The following is a 15,865-nucleotide window of genomic DNA, read 5'->3' on the forward strand; positions in this document are numbered from 1 at the left end:
TTTAATAAAGTCTGTATGGTGCCCTGGTGGCCTGTATACAGTAGCCAGTACAAACATCACAGGATTTATCATTAACACTTGTTTCTTTGCATAACGTTATATGAAGCACCATTACTTGAGCAATTATACTTGAAACCCAACCTCTGAGAGATACTGAAAATATTGCTATAAATTGTAGCAACACCTCCCCCTTTACCTTTTGGACGCGGTTCATGTTTGTAACAGTAATCTTGGGGTGTAGACTCGTTTAAAGTAATGTAATCATCTGGTTTTAGCCAGGTTTCTGTCAGACAAAGCACATCTAGTTTATGGTCAGTGAACATATCATTTACAAAAAGTGCTTTTGAAGAAAGGGATCTAATATTTAATAAGCCAAGCTTTATCATGTGTTTATCTGTATTATATCGTTTTTTTATTTGTTGAACATCAATTAAATTGTTACTATTACTTTGGTTTGGATGTTTTCTGTATTTTCTAGTTCGGGGAACAGACACAGTCTCTATAGAGTGATATCTAGGTGAAAAAGTTTCTATGTGCGAATGAAGCGCTTTACCACAGCGTAACTCAACCAAATGCATTTTATACGAGATCAATAATATATACACGATATAAATAAACCGACTGAAACGTTTTGAAATCACTTGTTGTACCCTACCTGATCGAGAAAAAAAAAAAAAAAAAAAAGAAGAAGTCTTCCACTCTGCCTGTGTCACTTTGAGTCTTGTTAAAGATTTAAATCCCTGTCGCCAAGAATGCTCCTCTGTCCGTCACGGATTAGAAAGTGAAACTTTAATCTATAGGGGAAGCTGGATTTATTCAGGCAGGTTAAGATATTTATTTAAAGCTTTTTTCTTTTAAGATTCTTATTTACAGCATTATCATAATAGGCTGTATATTAACTTATTGGGAGAAAACCGGTAGTTCGATGTGAAATCAGACACTGAGCACCCCCATGTAGCCAAAATGGTATTATCATAACACCCCGCGAATATTCGACTGTGAGTCGAATCAGGCTCCTCGAATCGAAGCATCAAATCGTCGACTATTCGGGGACACCCCTATTTCACTCACAGAAGTTCAGCTGCAGTATTAATGTCATGAAGAGAAAAGAAGAGATATAACATCAACTGATTCATCATGCAGCTCAAAGCATTATGGGTAGAATCTCCCATCAATCTATTCTGATTAATTACCACAGTTTCACTGATGATCCATATGCAGCATAAAACCCAGGATAGAGCGGCTGAGTGAATGTGGTCTGGACTGTGTGGATGAGGCTCATTGTGTCAGAGACGCTGTAGAAGGACAGAGTTCCTGCACCGTGATCCACAAACACTCCTATTCTACTGATGATGGACTCTACAGGGAGACGAGTCTCTATGTTATTGTGTCCAAATGAGCAACTGGAGGGAGTGCAGTACAAACTCCAGGACTTATCATTAGATCCAAACACACACTCATTACTTTGTCCCTTCCTGCTGATGCTCTTATATGATACTGATATACACACACCAAACCCACTCCACTCAATCTCCCAGTAACAGCGTCCACACACACTCTCTCTACACAACACCTGAAAATAATAATCAAATCTGTCTGGATGATCAGGATACAGCTGATCTGCATCAGTATAAGTAATCATTCTGTTGCTCTCAGACAGACGGAGTTGTTTATTCACTGTGTTCAGATCCAGAGTGAGCTGATGGGAATCTGATGGAGATAAAACACATCAGAATCAGGAATTATGAATCTGTTTGATCTTTTCATGTAGCTGAACTCTTCATGTTCAGTGTATCATCAGTGTCTCAGTACAGATGACCAGATATCTGTGCAAATCATCATTTACATCATCAATTATAAAACTCTTCTTTCACCTTCTACAGGAAGAACATGAACACACTCAGTGAGTTTTTCTGCTTGTTTTCTTAGTGACTTACATTGTAGAAAGTGGTTCCTGGTCCTGGGAACAATGTTGGTGAATGTGACTGTGGAAATCAACAGACATGAACAGTGTGATTCTCATGATCCTGCATCCATTCCTAACACATTTCTAATATGATGTTCTCCATGACATGAAATGATGATGGACTCCAAGAGCAGATGAATCTCCAGGACTTTACCTCTGTCTGAGATCTTCTTGAGCTCCTCTTTGCAGAAATCCTCCAGTTTGTCTCTCAGCTGATGGACAGATTCTCTCAGACCATCAAAAGAGACGAGAGAACTGAAGAGATTGTCATTCACGTCTGTAGATTCAGGAGGAGCTGAGAGAGACTGGAAACTCTACAGAAAACAGAAATCAAAACTCATCAGCTCCACACTTCACCCAATAACCTGGTCCAACATCAGATTTGTGCGGCTCTTGTTGACTCGACTGATCTTTAGTAACTCACCTCAATCCAGCACTTTCACAGCATCAACTTCATTCTTCTCATATTCATTATATCAAATTAGAGCTACAGATTCTAGTATATGTCACTTACACTCTATGTGAACTTTCTAGGAAACAGTTTGGATGATAAAACATCTGCTAAGAACATAAATGTCCAGCTCAAGCACATCAATATAGTTTCATTGTAGGGTTGAGTAGTTTTCCCAGGAAAAGCAGCTCAAAGGCTACGATTAGATTGACCATTATTTATAACGAGAGTAACGAATGTAACTGCGGTTCTATGAGTTCTGAATGACCGCCAGAGGCAGTGTTTCACACTGGATGTTATCTCATCACAGATGCACAGGTCGAGTCTAATACAAACAAAGTCCCTCGTGACCAGGATGACTCGGTGTCCTCCCCTATTTAACACTGTGACTTCCTGCAGACTGTCCCTACGGAGTATCCTTGCCCTGACTCCGAGTGATAGAAAGCTCTGGCGGTCATCCAGAACTCATAGAACCACAGTTACATTTGTAACTCTTGTTCTATTTCGTTCTTTCTGACCACCAGAGGCAGTGATTCACACTGGATGTCTTATGACTACAAGGTCACGAGAAGGTCCTGTTTACCTCTAAGAAGTTGAGGGTCCCAACAGGACAGCTGTTTCAAAAGTATCCAATGCAGCCACATTAATCCTGTAATATTGGGAAAATGTGTTCGTAGATGACCATGTAGCTGCTGCACAGATGTCACTTAAGGGGACACCATTTAGTGCCGCCCAAGAAGTTGAAATGTTTCTTGTTGAATGACATCTCACTCCTGATGGCAATGGACAACCCCTAGACTGGTAAGCATGGGTAATACCCTCCACTAACCAAAATGTAAGAAAGTTGCGCACATCCCACAAACCCAAATAAGGCTCAGGTGCAGGACAAAAAAAAAATTCAAATTATAGCAAAGAAACAAACGTAATGTCCGCACACTGAATTGACTGCTCCATAAAAATATATACTTTATAAAAATATTTTATGGAGCAGTCAATTCAGTGTGCGGACTTTACACTTGTTTCTTTGTGATAAACTCCACTACCCAATGTGACAATCTCTGCTTTGAGAGGCGCTGACCTTTTCTCTGCCCCCCAAAGCAGAGAAAAAGTTGGTCTGATTGCCGAAAATCTTCTGTGGCCCTGAGGTAGCCAAGGAGAGCCCTTACTGGGCACAAGAGTCTGCATCCACTTTCTTCTTGTGAATCCTACCTTGGAGGATTAAATACTGCCAGCTCAATAGCCTGATTTCTAAACAGGGCAGAGAGCCTCTTGGGGAGAAATGCTGGGTTTGGCCACAACTTCACTACCGAACCAGTAGTGAAGGACTCAGTCACTGTGCACGTCTAAGGAATTGAATAGCCAAGGCATGAGATCCCAATGGCTGCCCATATATTCATACACGGTGTGCTGAAATTGCAGTTACATAAACTCTTAAGGCAGAAGCTGCCAAATTATCTTCCAGCAGAGATTGCAAAAAACGTAACACCAAGGGGACAGGACATATCTCTGGGGACACTCTTTCCTCCCTACACCACTCAGAGAAGAACTTCCACCTGTAAGCATAAGCACTCCTGCTGGAAGGTGGTCTAGAATTCATTATAGTGTTCTGTACATTCTGATCAAAGACTCTCAAAAGTGGTTCTGACCCTTCAGAGGCCAAACACAGAGCTGTAGAAGTTCTGGATTCGGGTGTCAAATCTGACCTCCCAACTGGTGGAGGAGAAGGTTCCAGGGCTCCCCTTCTAAGAGCCTGTACATCATTGGAAACCAGGGTCTCCCTGGCCAGTTCGGTGCCACTAGCAGCAGCCTGTGGGATCCCTCAAGGACTCTGTGAACAGTTGCTAAGATCAATGGTATCAGGGGAAAGGCATACAGTAACTGATCTGGCCAGTCGTGGGCTAGTGAAACAGTGCTGTTGCCTTACTGCGTGGAGCACATCGGTCACACGCAACATGCGAAATGGAAGTATCTTCAGAAACTTGTTGAGGGAGCGAAGGTCGAGTATAGGTCTTACCCCGCCGTCTTTTTTTGGAATTATGAAGTATATTGAGTAGAACCCACTGAGCCGTTCTGACCACTTTAATGGTTCAATGGCACCCTTCTCTAGGAGTTGTTTTATTTCTTGCTTTAAGGAATTTGCATTGTCAGGGTCTGAAACTGTGGTCATCTTGACCCCCTTGAAAGAGGGAGGCTGCTGTCGGAACTGCAGCTTGTACCCTTGAGTTAAAGTTGCTATCACCCATGGGTCTGAAGTTGTTGTTTTCCAGTAACTGAGCTGCTGATGAGAAAAACATCCAACGGGTGGCCACAGACTTTCAGGTCCTTCGTCCCTGGCCTTTAGCATTCCTGGGGGAATACTGGGCAGGCGCCCTGCTTTTTGGGGCCTGAAATGATTGCTGTCCCCATCCCCAGGGTTGCTGAAGAGATCGTTCTACTTTAAGAGACTGCTCCAAATGCTGAGGCTGGCTCAGAAAACTCAGAACGCGGCAATTCATGGCCCCTAGGGGGCTGTCTGTACTGTAAGTGAGATGGTAGAACTCTCCTCAGGTCTGCAAACTGCTGTCTGGTCTGATTCACCTGGACACTGCGCTCTAGTGTCTGTTGTGCAGCTGGGCCAAAGAGTTGTCCGGGGACTACTGGAAGGTCCCTCAGTGTTTTCCTACAGGCCTCAGACAGGGGTGATTGTGCAAGCCAGACTTGTCGGCGTGCCTGTGTGTGTTGACATAAGCCTGCCCAGTTCTCTTGTCATGAATTCTATTGACTGTAACGTAGCATTACTTAAGTCCTGGGTTGTAGCATCACTCCCAGAAGACTGAAGAGACTGGGACAAAGCCAACATAAGATGGGAGAGAGAATTGCCAATGCGACCCATACGCGCTGCCGTGTTATATGCCTGTATAAGAACATCATCTGTAATCCAACATTGAGGCCGAGGGCAATGGACATTAGGCCTCAAAACCTTTTGGAGAGAGAACAAATGAGACAATAATTGGATCAACCTTAGGCATCTGACCCAGGCCAAAAGTGTCTACATCTTGCATCGCAGCCAAATCTCTGCCTGTACTAGTGTGGTGCGTAAGTGATTTTGGGTTGATCATCAATCAATCTTTCGATGGTGGAATGGTAAAAAGAGATGGTTGAGCCAAACCTCTGAAAAAAGCACCAGTAGAGGCTGCTGCTGCCAGGGCTGTATCAAGACCTAGGCAAGCCAATTCAGCCCGAAGAGCCCGCTTCACCACTTCCTGCTCTGACTGTGGACCCTCTACAGATCCCCGATCAGTATCCTGGGATTCCTCATAAGAGACCTGGGACTGAATCTCTGATGTAACCTCCCTTTCTTCATCCTCATAGAACTGACTGTAAAAAGCAGTCACCGACATGACATCCTCCTCAGAAATGGGTGACTCCAAAGTTAGAGCTTCACGTGAAGAAACTCGTTTCTCAGACGTTTGCAAATTCACAAGCAAGGACTTAATCTGAGCCAACTCAGCAGTCAACACATCCACCTTCTTGGCTAAGAGATCTTCCTTAGATCGTTTACCAGCCGAAGCACACGTTGCTTCAGTATGTTTACGTTTAGCTGCCGATTTATGTGGTGGTGGTGGTGTTGATAGCGACTCACCCAAGAGTCCTTCCACCAAAGCTATCCTTGAAGTCTTCCTCTCCCAAGACATAACTCTGCAGTTTCATGCCGGCATCCTCTGTGAGGCCTTGTTTCAGGTGTTCCAAGCCTAAACAGGAGAGGCAGCAGTCGTGCCCATCATTCTTCTGCAGAGTGGCCATGCACAATGTGCAAGCATGAGATATTTTTCCATCCTAGAGTGGATAAAATTCCTGTAAGCCGAGCGAAAACACTCTGACTATCACTATATTCAGTAGAGCCTTTTCACTGGACTATTCCAGATAATATATATATATATTGTGACAAGCGTCCTGAAGACACATCAGCGTTGCCCTGGAGACGGACGAGGAACACCCCCACCTGCTCATCACGGTCTGATCGGCCACAGCTGGAACTCATTTGCCTGCGGCCAGATAAGCCGTGCGAGGCCTGGCAGAGGGAACTCTCGTCTCCCTTATGCTGAGAACTAACGTGTTTTCTCCTCTTCATTCCAGAGACAAGTGTGTGACCGATCAGCACCGCCCGAGCACCGCACGGAAGCACAGCGTACTGGAATCTATCACGGAGAGCACTTATTCACCTCAGCACCCCACTTCTCACCTTAAATCTTCGTTGGTGAATAAATCCACCCTCCGGGGTATTTATTTTGAGCTCTCCTTGTCATGTGATTCTTCCACCCGTCACATTGGTGGAGAATGCGGGCAGATTAGGGGAAGTATTCACCGACAAGTGATCTCTGTTAACTCACCCACCCCTCTCTTTTGTTTTCCTAGGCGGTTGCTCCTCCCCACGAGATGGACGAACTCCTCCAGTGGCTGGCGGAGGTCAGCATTCGCCAGCAGCAAATCTCGCCACACGCCAGGGCGAGGTGGAGCAGGCCGCCCAGTTGTTGCCAAAAATGACGGCCTACGATGACGTAGAGGTATATCTCCAAATGTTTGAGAATACTGCAACGACGGAAGAATGGGACCGCGACGATTGGGCACGCGCGCTGGCCCCCCTACTCACTGGGGAAGCCCAACGGGACTTCTTCAGTGTACCTATGGCTCTCGCAGAACGATATGATGACGTCAAGAGGGAAATCCTGGCCCCAGGCTGTCACCGATATGTGCGGCCCAATGCTTTCATGACTGGGGGTATCAGCCTCGTGTGCTGGCACGTGCCCAGGCAGCTGAACTCTCACGACTCGTACAACACTGGCTCATGGATGGAGAACCCACAGCTGCCCAGGCAACGGAACGCGTCGTGATCGATCGCCTCCTCCGAGCCCTGCCTTGAACCTATCGTTAAGCAGTCGGTATGCGGAATCCCACGACCACACTGGAGTTAGTAGAGGTGATCGACCTGGCAGAGGCGGCCCATCGCCGGGAGGCTGGGGAACGAGCGCCGCCCTTTCCTCAGAGGGAGGGCGCGCCGGAGGGCACCTCGCTACCAAGTCCCTGCCGAGGGGCCCCGTTCTCTTGGCCTCAGACAGTGGAAGAGATGGTGAGTCCCCTTCCCAGAATCCTAACGTGTTTTATGATGTGTTCTAACAGGTCCAACAGCCCAGCGGGAAGACGACCGCCTAAAGCATTGCTGGTCGAAGGTCTGTACAATAGATGGTGTGGACACACGGCCAAAGCCCCATCCTCTTCCCCACTTCATCGTTGAGAACGGCCTGCTCTACTGTGTCGCCCAGCGGAGGGGGGAGAGAAAAAGGTTATTGGTGGTGCCCTGCTCAAAAACAGAGACCGTTCTGCACTTCTCGGCGCAGCCAACACTACCCAGCGCATCCGTGATCGGTTCCATTGGCCTGGCATGGAAGCCGAGGTGAAGCGGTTTTGCCAGGCGTGCTCCGCGTGCCAGAAGACCTCACCCAGACCGCCTCCCCCCATGCTGCTTATTCCGCTGACCATCATAGAGGTGCTCTTCGAGCGCATCGGGATGGATCTGGTGGGGCGGTTGCCAAAGTCAGCCCGGGGACACGAGCACATCCTGGTGATCGTCGACTATGCCACCCGGTACCCAGAAGCAGTGCCCCTCCGAAAAAGCCACCGCCAAGAACATCGCGCATGAGCTGTTCCTGCTTTTCAGCCAAGTCGGCATCCCAGTGGAGATCCTGACCGATCAGGGGACCCCATTTATGTCCCGGCTAATGGCTGACCTCTGCCGGCTGCTCCGGATAAAGCAGTTACGGACGCTCAAACAAATGCTACGGCGGGTGGCCAGGGAAGATAAGCGGGACTGGGACCTGATGTTGCTCTATGTACTGTTTGGTATCCGGGAAGTCCCCCAGGCATCCACAGGCTTTACCCCGTTCGAGCTCCTTTTCGGCTGACAACCTCGAGGGCTGCTCGACATAGCGAAGGAGGCTTGGGAACAACAGCAGCCCGCCCCACAGCGATCCATCATCGAGCATGTCGCCAAAATGAGGCAGAGAATCGATCGCGTCATGCCATTAGTCCGGGAACACCTGACAAAAGCTCAGCTGGCCCAGCAGTGCCATTATGATCGGGCAGCCCAGCCACGGGAGTTCCAAACGGGCGATCGGGTGATGGTACTGGTTCCCACTGCAGCCTGCAAGTTCCTGGCCACCTGGCAGGGGCCCTACACAGTGATAGAGAAAATCGGTCCAGTGACGTACCGAGTGCGCCAACCAGGGAGACGGAACCCGGAACAACTATTTCATATAAACTTGCTAAAGAAGTGGGTAGGAACCAGGGACCAGGCTGCTGCACTCACCACCATGGAACCAGTACTAGTGGACATCAACCCCCACCTGTCCTCTGTACAGAAGGCTGAGATGCAACACCTGATCTGTCAGTTCTCGGATGTGTTCTCCACGGTCCCCGGGGAAACCCAAGTCCTCCAACATGACATAAAAATGCCACCAGGGGTCGTCATCAAACAACGGCCCTACCGGATCCCAGAGGCTCGCCGGCAGGCAATTGAGGAGGAAATTCAACAAATGCTGAAATTAGGGGTGATCATGCAGCCCAATTGTCCTGGTACCTAAGCCAGATGGCACCCTCCGCTTCTGCAATGACTTCCGGCGCCTCAACGAAGTCTCGGAGTTTGACGGGTACCTGATGCCTCGAGTGGATGAGCTCCTGGATCAGCTGGGAAGGGCCCGGTATATCTCCACGCTTGACCTCACAAAGGGCTACTGGCAAGTACCACTCTCCGAAGAAGCCAAACCCAAGACTGCCTTCTCGACTCCAAGTGGGCACTGGCAATACCGGACCCTTTCCAATGCTTAATGGACATTCTACTACGGCCACACCAGCAATACGCTGCGGCGATGTGGTCATCCACTCGGAGCATTGGGAGGACCACCTGGACCAGCTGCGGAGGGTGCTGATGGAGCTTTGGAGGGCTGGACTCACCGCCAACCCTTGCAAATGCCATCTGGCGCTCTTTGAGGCAAAGTACCTGGGTTTTCAGGTGGGACGGGGCCTTATAAAGCCCCAGGAGAAGAAGGTAGGAGCCGTCCGTGCCGCCCCGAGGCCAGGCACGAAAACTCAGGTACGAGCGTTCTTAGGTTTAGACCTAACCTAAGGATTTATTTTGAGCTCTCCTTGTCGTGTGATTCTTCCACCTTGCCACAATATATATATATATATATATGTATAATGGCATATACTATACACACACAATGTGAATAACAATCTGTGTGTAAAAAAAAATATATGTATCCTTAATGTTAACGTTTACAATATACACACCTAATATATGAATGCACGCACTCAGTAGAGCATTTAGTAGAATCGCAGATAGATATACACAGATACCGAACAGAGCGCAACTACTCTTAATATGGTCTTGTACAGCTGTGAGATTCTACAATACTATCCGGCAGTGTCACAGAGCGAAAACACTCTCTCTAGCCACCAAACAATGCTGGGGAAAACGAAAACGAACCACGAGCATTAACGTACCAATTTCACTACACTGTTTTCCGATGAATTCAACTGAATCCGATGCAGCCTCTGGAGGACGCGCAGTTGTGAAACAGCAACAGTTTTTCCAAGTGTCTTCCTTTAATATTCTCCGACCTATATGCAGGAAGTCACGGGGTAAAATAGGGGAGGACCCCGAGTCATCCTGGTCACGGGGGATATTGTTTGCATTAGACCCTGCCTTTGCATCTGTGATGAGATAACATCCAGTGTGAAGCACTGCCTTTGGTGGTCAGAAAGAACGAAATAGGACTTCAGAGCAGTTAAACACTGAAACTTCACATGGATACTTAAGACACGCTTAGGTTTGCTTTGGTTTCAATATAATGAAGCATTGCTAATATACAGCCTGACTTCATATTAGGGGTCTTCATGATCTAATTCAGACAAATAAAACTCAATTTGATGAACATTATGTAGAATCAGTATTATCAATTTCACTGATTTCAGCATGATGTAATAAATCAGAAGGGAAATGGATGTAATAAAGCTGAAATGATAGTGAAGTTTTGAACTGTTGGTGGTGCTCGTGGTGTTTGACAGCTAAATATATTTTCCAGAAGAAAGAAATGATTCCTAAGCGATTACCAGAGCTGAAAGCCATTTGTAAGCGGTGTCTCTTTCAGAAGAAGATGATCAGATGAGAGTCTGACTGATGATTATATAATAAGACACTCATGAAATGTTTCTCTGTGAGTCTGGTGTCACAGCAGGATCTGCTCAAGTCCACTATGATCCTGTTCTTCTAGATCTGTGTTACCTGCAGGAACTGGATGTGATCCTGTGTGTGTGAAAGCTGCTCCAGCTCAGTGTCTCTCCTCCTCAGATCATTGATCTCCTGCTCCAGTCGCTCCAGTCGTCCTTCAGCTCGACTCACTGCAGTCTTTTCCTGATCTCTGATCAGCCGTATCAGCTCAGAGCGGCTTCTCGCAATGGAGCGGATGAGCTCTGTAAAGATCCTCTCACTGTCCTCCACTGCTGTCTGTGCAGAGCGCTGTTAGGACACACAGTGATTCAGGCTTCAGTGAGTCTGAACTGAGACTGAGACAAACTTCTCTTCTTCTCCAGACTCACCTTATGAGACTCCAAAGCCTCTCTCAGCTGCTGAAGATCTTTCTCTCTCTGCTGGATTCTCTGCTGGAGCGTCTTCTGCGTCTCCTTCAGCTGCTTCTGCAGGACAAACAGATGATAGTGAATCTCACAGAAAACTACTGGCACTAAATCATCATGTGATCAGATGAATCCAGTAAACACAGGGTGAGGCATTTTAAAAGGTTATTTATCTAGACTGATAACTTATGGTTGTAAATTCAAACTCTAGAATTGAAAATCTGTTACAATCATCGTACATGAATTATCATGAAGATTAAGGCTTGATTCATACTACAAGTGTAAGTATTATAAAAGCGAAACTGACACAGATGTAGAGCTCCATAGTGTTTCTGTGTTCTGTGTAATTAAGCTGCTGCTTTAAACAAACAGACTGTTGGGTGACTGTACTTAGTTTTAACTTGATTGCTAGTTTTAAATACCTGTTTTTCTGTCCTCTGTGCTGCAGCTGATACAATATCGTGGTTTTTATGATCATACATCATACACAGCATACATATACATATCTGATCAGTGCGACAGAAAGCCTCAAGGATCTTCTCATGTTTCTGGCATATAATCTCCTGCACTCGTCCAGTGGCTTCAGTCAAATTATGTCTCTTTCCTTTAAAGAAACTCTCATGTTGTTCGAGGTGATTCTGACAGTAAGAGTTCAGACACACCAGACAGGTCTTGACAGCTTTGTATTTTCTTCCAGTACAGACGTCACACTGCACATCTCCAGCTCCAGTGCCACAGTCAGCAGAGAGTTTGGTCTTCTTCAGTTTCTCCACCACTTCAGCCAGCATGGTGTTTCTAGCTAAAGCAGGTCTTGGACTGAAGGTCTGTCTGCACTGAGGGCAGCTGTAGACTCTCATCTGATCCTCCTGATCCCAGCAACCTGTAATACAGCTCTTACAGTAACTGTGTCCACAGGGAATGGCCACTGGATCCTTCAGGAGATCCAGACACACTGCACACTTGAACTCATCCTGAGAAACTCTGGCTTCTGCCATTTTACTGCATGAACACAGAGACACAAACACACAACAGCTCAACTACACTTCAGTTTCTCTTTCCCTGAACTCATTTGATTCCTGTTTCCTGGTTCTGTGTTTGAGTGACGTATGTAAAACAGGTGTGTCTGCGAGTCTGTAAAGCAGGTTCCTCATTAATGCTCCTGTAGAGTCTCTCCCCCACACACACTCACTCACTCACTGTAACATCTACAGTATGTTCTGTTTTGGACCTGAACACTACGGAATAACGAACCCTAACAAATGACAATATTGGACTATTTTGCAAAGGAGCAACTCCTGGCCTTACATCACAGAGGACGGCCACTGGAGGGTTTTGTTCAGGACTTCTTTGAACTGTGGCAGTGTTTCAAGTGCTGAAAAGTGAAGCCAAAATTTTTTGATTGCTCCCAGGTAGCTGGAACCAGTATAGGTCATAAACCCCACCCTCGCCATGTAATCTAATGGGACGTGAGACATAATAAATAATTAAATTACACGTAAAATAATAAGTGGAATTCAGCTTATGTCATTTCACATTTATTCCTATGGGATCCATAAAATGGCAATTGAGTGTCGCACAACTCAACTGACTAAAATTCAATGAGGTCAAGGCTGTAATGTGATTGGTTATTAAGGCACATGTGATCCAAGTTAACCATTATGCTTTCTCCAATAGTAATAGACCCTCTCTTCTCCCAATAGTAAGACAATCTCTGCTATCATATGGTGGAAGTGACTGTGATTTTCTATATTATGTTCCCGGCGTTTTAAAACAGTCAGTTACCATTTATGGCGCACAGTTTCTTGAGGATTAGCGTGTCTTGTGAATAAATGTTCTATATTTGTTGATATATCACTAATTAAGGTTCACTGAAATGTTTGTGGAATGTGCTTTACTGTGCAGAAATAAAGAGTGTGACTTGCTCTATTAGCTTCAAAGCCATAGAAAGAAAAAATTTTATGCACATGCAATATAATACAATGTTTATAATTAAATTATTCTTTTCTCTTTATTCATTAAAATACATTACATCAGCGTCATACATGGCAGTAATAGTCATTACAATGTTACAATACAAGTGTTATTATAATTGCTAAAACCTGAAAGCCAAACAAAGAAAACATAGATTTGTTTTCATTATACAATAGTCACTCAATATTACACAATGCCTATTATTAAATACTACTACATCTGGTGTTAATGCCGTAAATGAGTCCTACCTGTTGTGACATTCCTACTCCGCCTTATGTTATAAAATAAAAAATTTCTCATAGTTAAATCAACCTATAGTTCCCAACAAAGGTATTTGTCACAATTCCGGTCCACGAACTTCCGTTCACTGACCACCAGAGGTCACTTGCTCACCACATTGACTCTCACACCATACATCACACTGGACTGTATTTCCCATCACACATTGCACTGACGACACACACAGCTGATTGCACTAATCACATGCACACCTGATTCTACGCACACACTGATTACATGCCTTACATAAACCCTGGACTTCCTCTTTCTCCCTGCCGAGTATTGTATGCGCTTATCACTCTCCTAGCCTTAGCTACTCTACAGAGCCCTTGATAGTTTTCCTAGTCTTGCCTTGCCTTGCCTTGCCTGTTCTGGATTGTGTTTTCCCCTGCCTGGACTTTTGCTTCGTTTTCAGATTACCTCTCTCGTCAAGCCCCTTTGGATACTGTTCGCTGTCAACCGACCCAGGCCCGTTTTGGATGACTCTTTGCCTTGCCTATGATATACCTGTTTGCCACTGTTCGACCCTGACTATTATGACCACATCTCTTCTCAATAAAGGCTTTCAAATGGATCCGCACCCCTCTCGTCTTGTTGGTCTTGTTACAGAATACTCGGCCACAAGGATCCAGCAGCTTTTCAAATGGACATTTGCCAGGTATGGACACAGCGATCTTGTTGCTAGCCCTCAAGCAAGGCACACGATCACTCGAGGGTTACATTGCGGAATATTTGGCTTTGGCTAATGGCTCAGAATTACCGGACGATATGTTGATAGATTTTTTTCTGTGATGGCCTTAATCAGCCTCTAAAAACAAAAGTGATTCATAAGGGTCCACATATGTCACTGAGTAGTTTTTTGGATTATGTTCTGTGGTCTTTTGGTTCAGCTTTCACTGTGGGTGTCGCAGAGGAACACGACACTGCACTCTCTCGTTGGATAGCAGCCACACTGTAGCAGACTCACAAAGTGGCGGCAACAGCGGAGCCCGTTCGCAAAATGGCGGCCACAACAACACCCCGTCTTGTCATCGCTGTCATTCATGAGCCAAGTCAAGTCGCAGTTGATGTTAAAGAGCTAAGTCAAGTCACAGTTGATCTGAAGGAGCTAAGTCAAGTTATGGTTGATCTTCGTGAATCCAGTCAGGCTACCGTTGATCTTCACGAGTCAAGCCAAGTTGCAGCTGACCTTCATGTCACAGCTGTTCGTCCAGAGCCACAGCACGTCACAGCTGTTCGTCGAGAGTCACTTCACGTCTCCGCTGATCTCCTAGAGTCTCGTCACATTACAGCTGGTCATCCAGAGTCACGTCATAAGTCAAGTCACGTCTCCGTTGATCTTCCAGAGTCGCGTCATGTCACAGCCATTCATCTAGAGTCACATCACCTCCTATCTGCTGTACCCAGATATTCAAGGCCAGTCCTTCAGTATTCCAGTCTGGCATCCAGTGTGAGGGACGCACCGCTGGTGTCTGCACGGGCAGCTGGTATTCCCAAACCAGTTCACTTCAACCCTCCTGTTCCTGCTCTAACTCCCCTGTCCGAAGCGCTTCCTCTGATGGGGATCGCTTTATGTTGCATTTGGGCAGTGTACACCCCTTCAGAACTGCCCCAAGCGATGGCACACGCTGCAGCTTCTCCAGAGGTGGCGGCACATGCTGCAGAACCTCACGAAGCGACGGTGCTCGCTTCAGCTCCTTTTATGGTGGTGGCGCCCAGCAACGTACTCTCAGCTTGTCTTGTCACAGTCAAGAAGACTATTACCACTGTAGAACCTCCAGAGGTGTCAGTGGTATCCACTCGCAAACTCTTTGCCTATCCTGTCGCAGCCAGAAGGGCTGTCCCTGAACTCTCGTCCTGTCCTGTCACGGCAATAGAGGCCGTCTATGAACTTACTGATTGTTCTATCACGACCACAGAGGCCGCTTTTGAACCTTTGCCCTGCTCCGAATCGGCTGAGGAGGCCATCTCTGAACTGTCACTCCATTCCGAACTAGCCATGGTCCCTGAGACCGTGAATGCACTGCCTGTGTTGTCTGTCTCTGCTCTCTGTCTCTGTCACGAATCCGGTCCACGAACTTCCGTTCACTCACCACCAGAGGTCACTCGCTCCCCACATTGACTCTCACACCATACATCACACTGGACTGCATTTCCCATCACCCATTGCAGTGACAACACACACAGCTGATTGCACTAATCACACGCACACCTGATTCTACGCACACACTGATTACATGCCTTACATAAACCCTGGACTTCCTCTTCCTCCCTGCCAAGTATTGTATGCGCTTATCGCTCACCTAGCCTTAGCTACTCTACAGAGCCCTTGATAGTTTTCCTAGTCTTGCCTTGCCTGTTCTGGATTGTGTTTTCCCCTGCCTGGACTTTTGCTTCATTTTCAGATTACCTCTCTCGTCAAGCCCCTTTGGATACTGTTCGCTGTCAACCGACCCAGGCCTGTTTTGGATGACTCTTTGCCTTGCCTATGATATACCTGTTTGCCACTGTTCGACCCAGCCTGTTAT

General features: G+C 46.4%; 1 protein-coding gene across 1 annotated transcript; it reads right to left on the reverse strand.

Annotated features, from left to right (window-relative positions):
• Positions 1-149: 149 nt before the first annotated feature.
• On the reverse strand, positions 150-12,117 carry LOC131553439 (tripartite motif-containing protein 16-like). The gene is made up of 6 exons (XM_058798118.1): positions 11,510-12,117; positions 11,052-11,147; positions 10,738-10,971; positions 2,121-2,280; positions 1,938-1,985; positions 150-1,710 (listed from the first exon to the last, which is right to left on the reverse strand). The coding sequence occupies exons 1-6, from the start codon at positions 12,080-12,082 to the stop codon at positions 1,190-1,192; spliced, it is 1,632 nt and encodes a 543-aa protein (XP_058654101.1). The 5' UTR covers positions 12,083-12,117; the 3' UTR covers positions 150-1,189.
• Between the last annotated feature and the right edge of the window lie 3,748 nt (positions 12,118-15,865).

This window comes from Onychostoma macrolepis, chromosome 14 (genome assembly GCF_012432095.1).
Source record: "Onychostoma macrolepis isolate SWU-2019 chromosome 14, ASM1243209v1, whole genome shotgun sequence".
In the NCBI taxonomy this organism is placed as follows: domain Eukaryota; kingdom Metazoa; phylum Chordata; class Actinopteri; order Cypriniformes; family Cyprinidae; genus Onychostoma; species Onychostoma macrolepis.

Excerpts from the sequence above, each read along its gene's own strand:
- LOC131553439 (XM_058798118.1), bottom strand. The coding sequence starts at position 12,082 with ATGGCAGAAGCCAGAGTTTCTCAGGATGAGTTCAAGTGTGCAGTGTGT. Across the intron at positions 2,281-10,737 it reads ATCACATCCAGTTCCTGCAG|AGTTTCCAGTCTCTCTCAGC; the intron begins GTAACACAGATC and ends TGTTTTCTGTAG. Across the intron at positions 1,986-2,120 it reads CAAGAAGATCTCAGACAGAG|TCACATTCACCAACATTGTT; the intron begins GTAAAGTCCTGG and ends TGATTTCCACAG.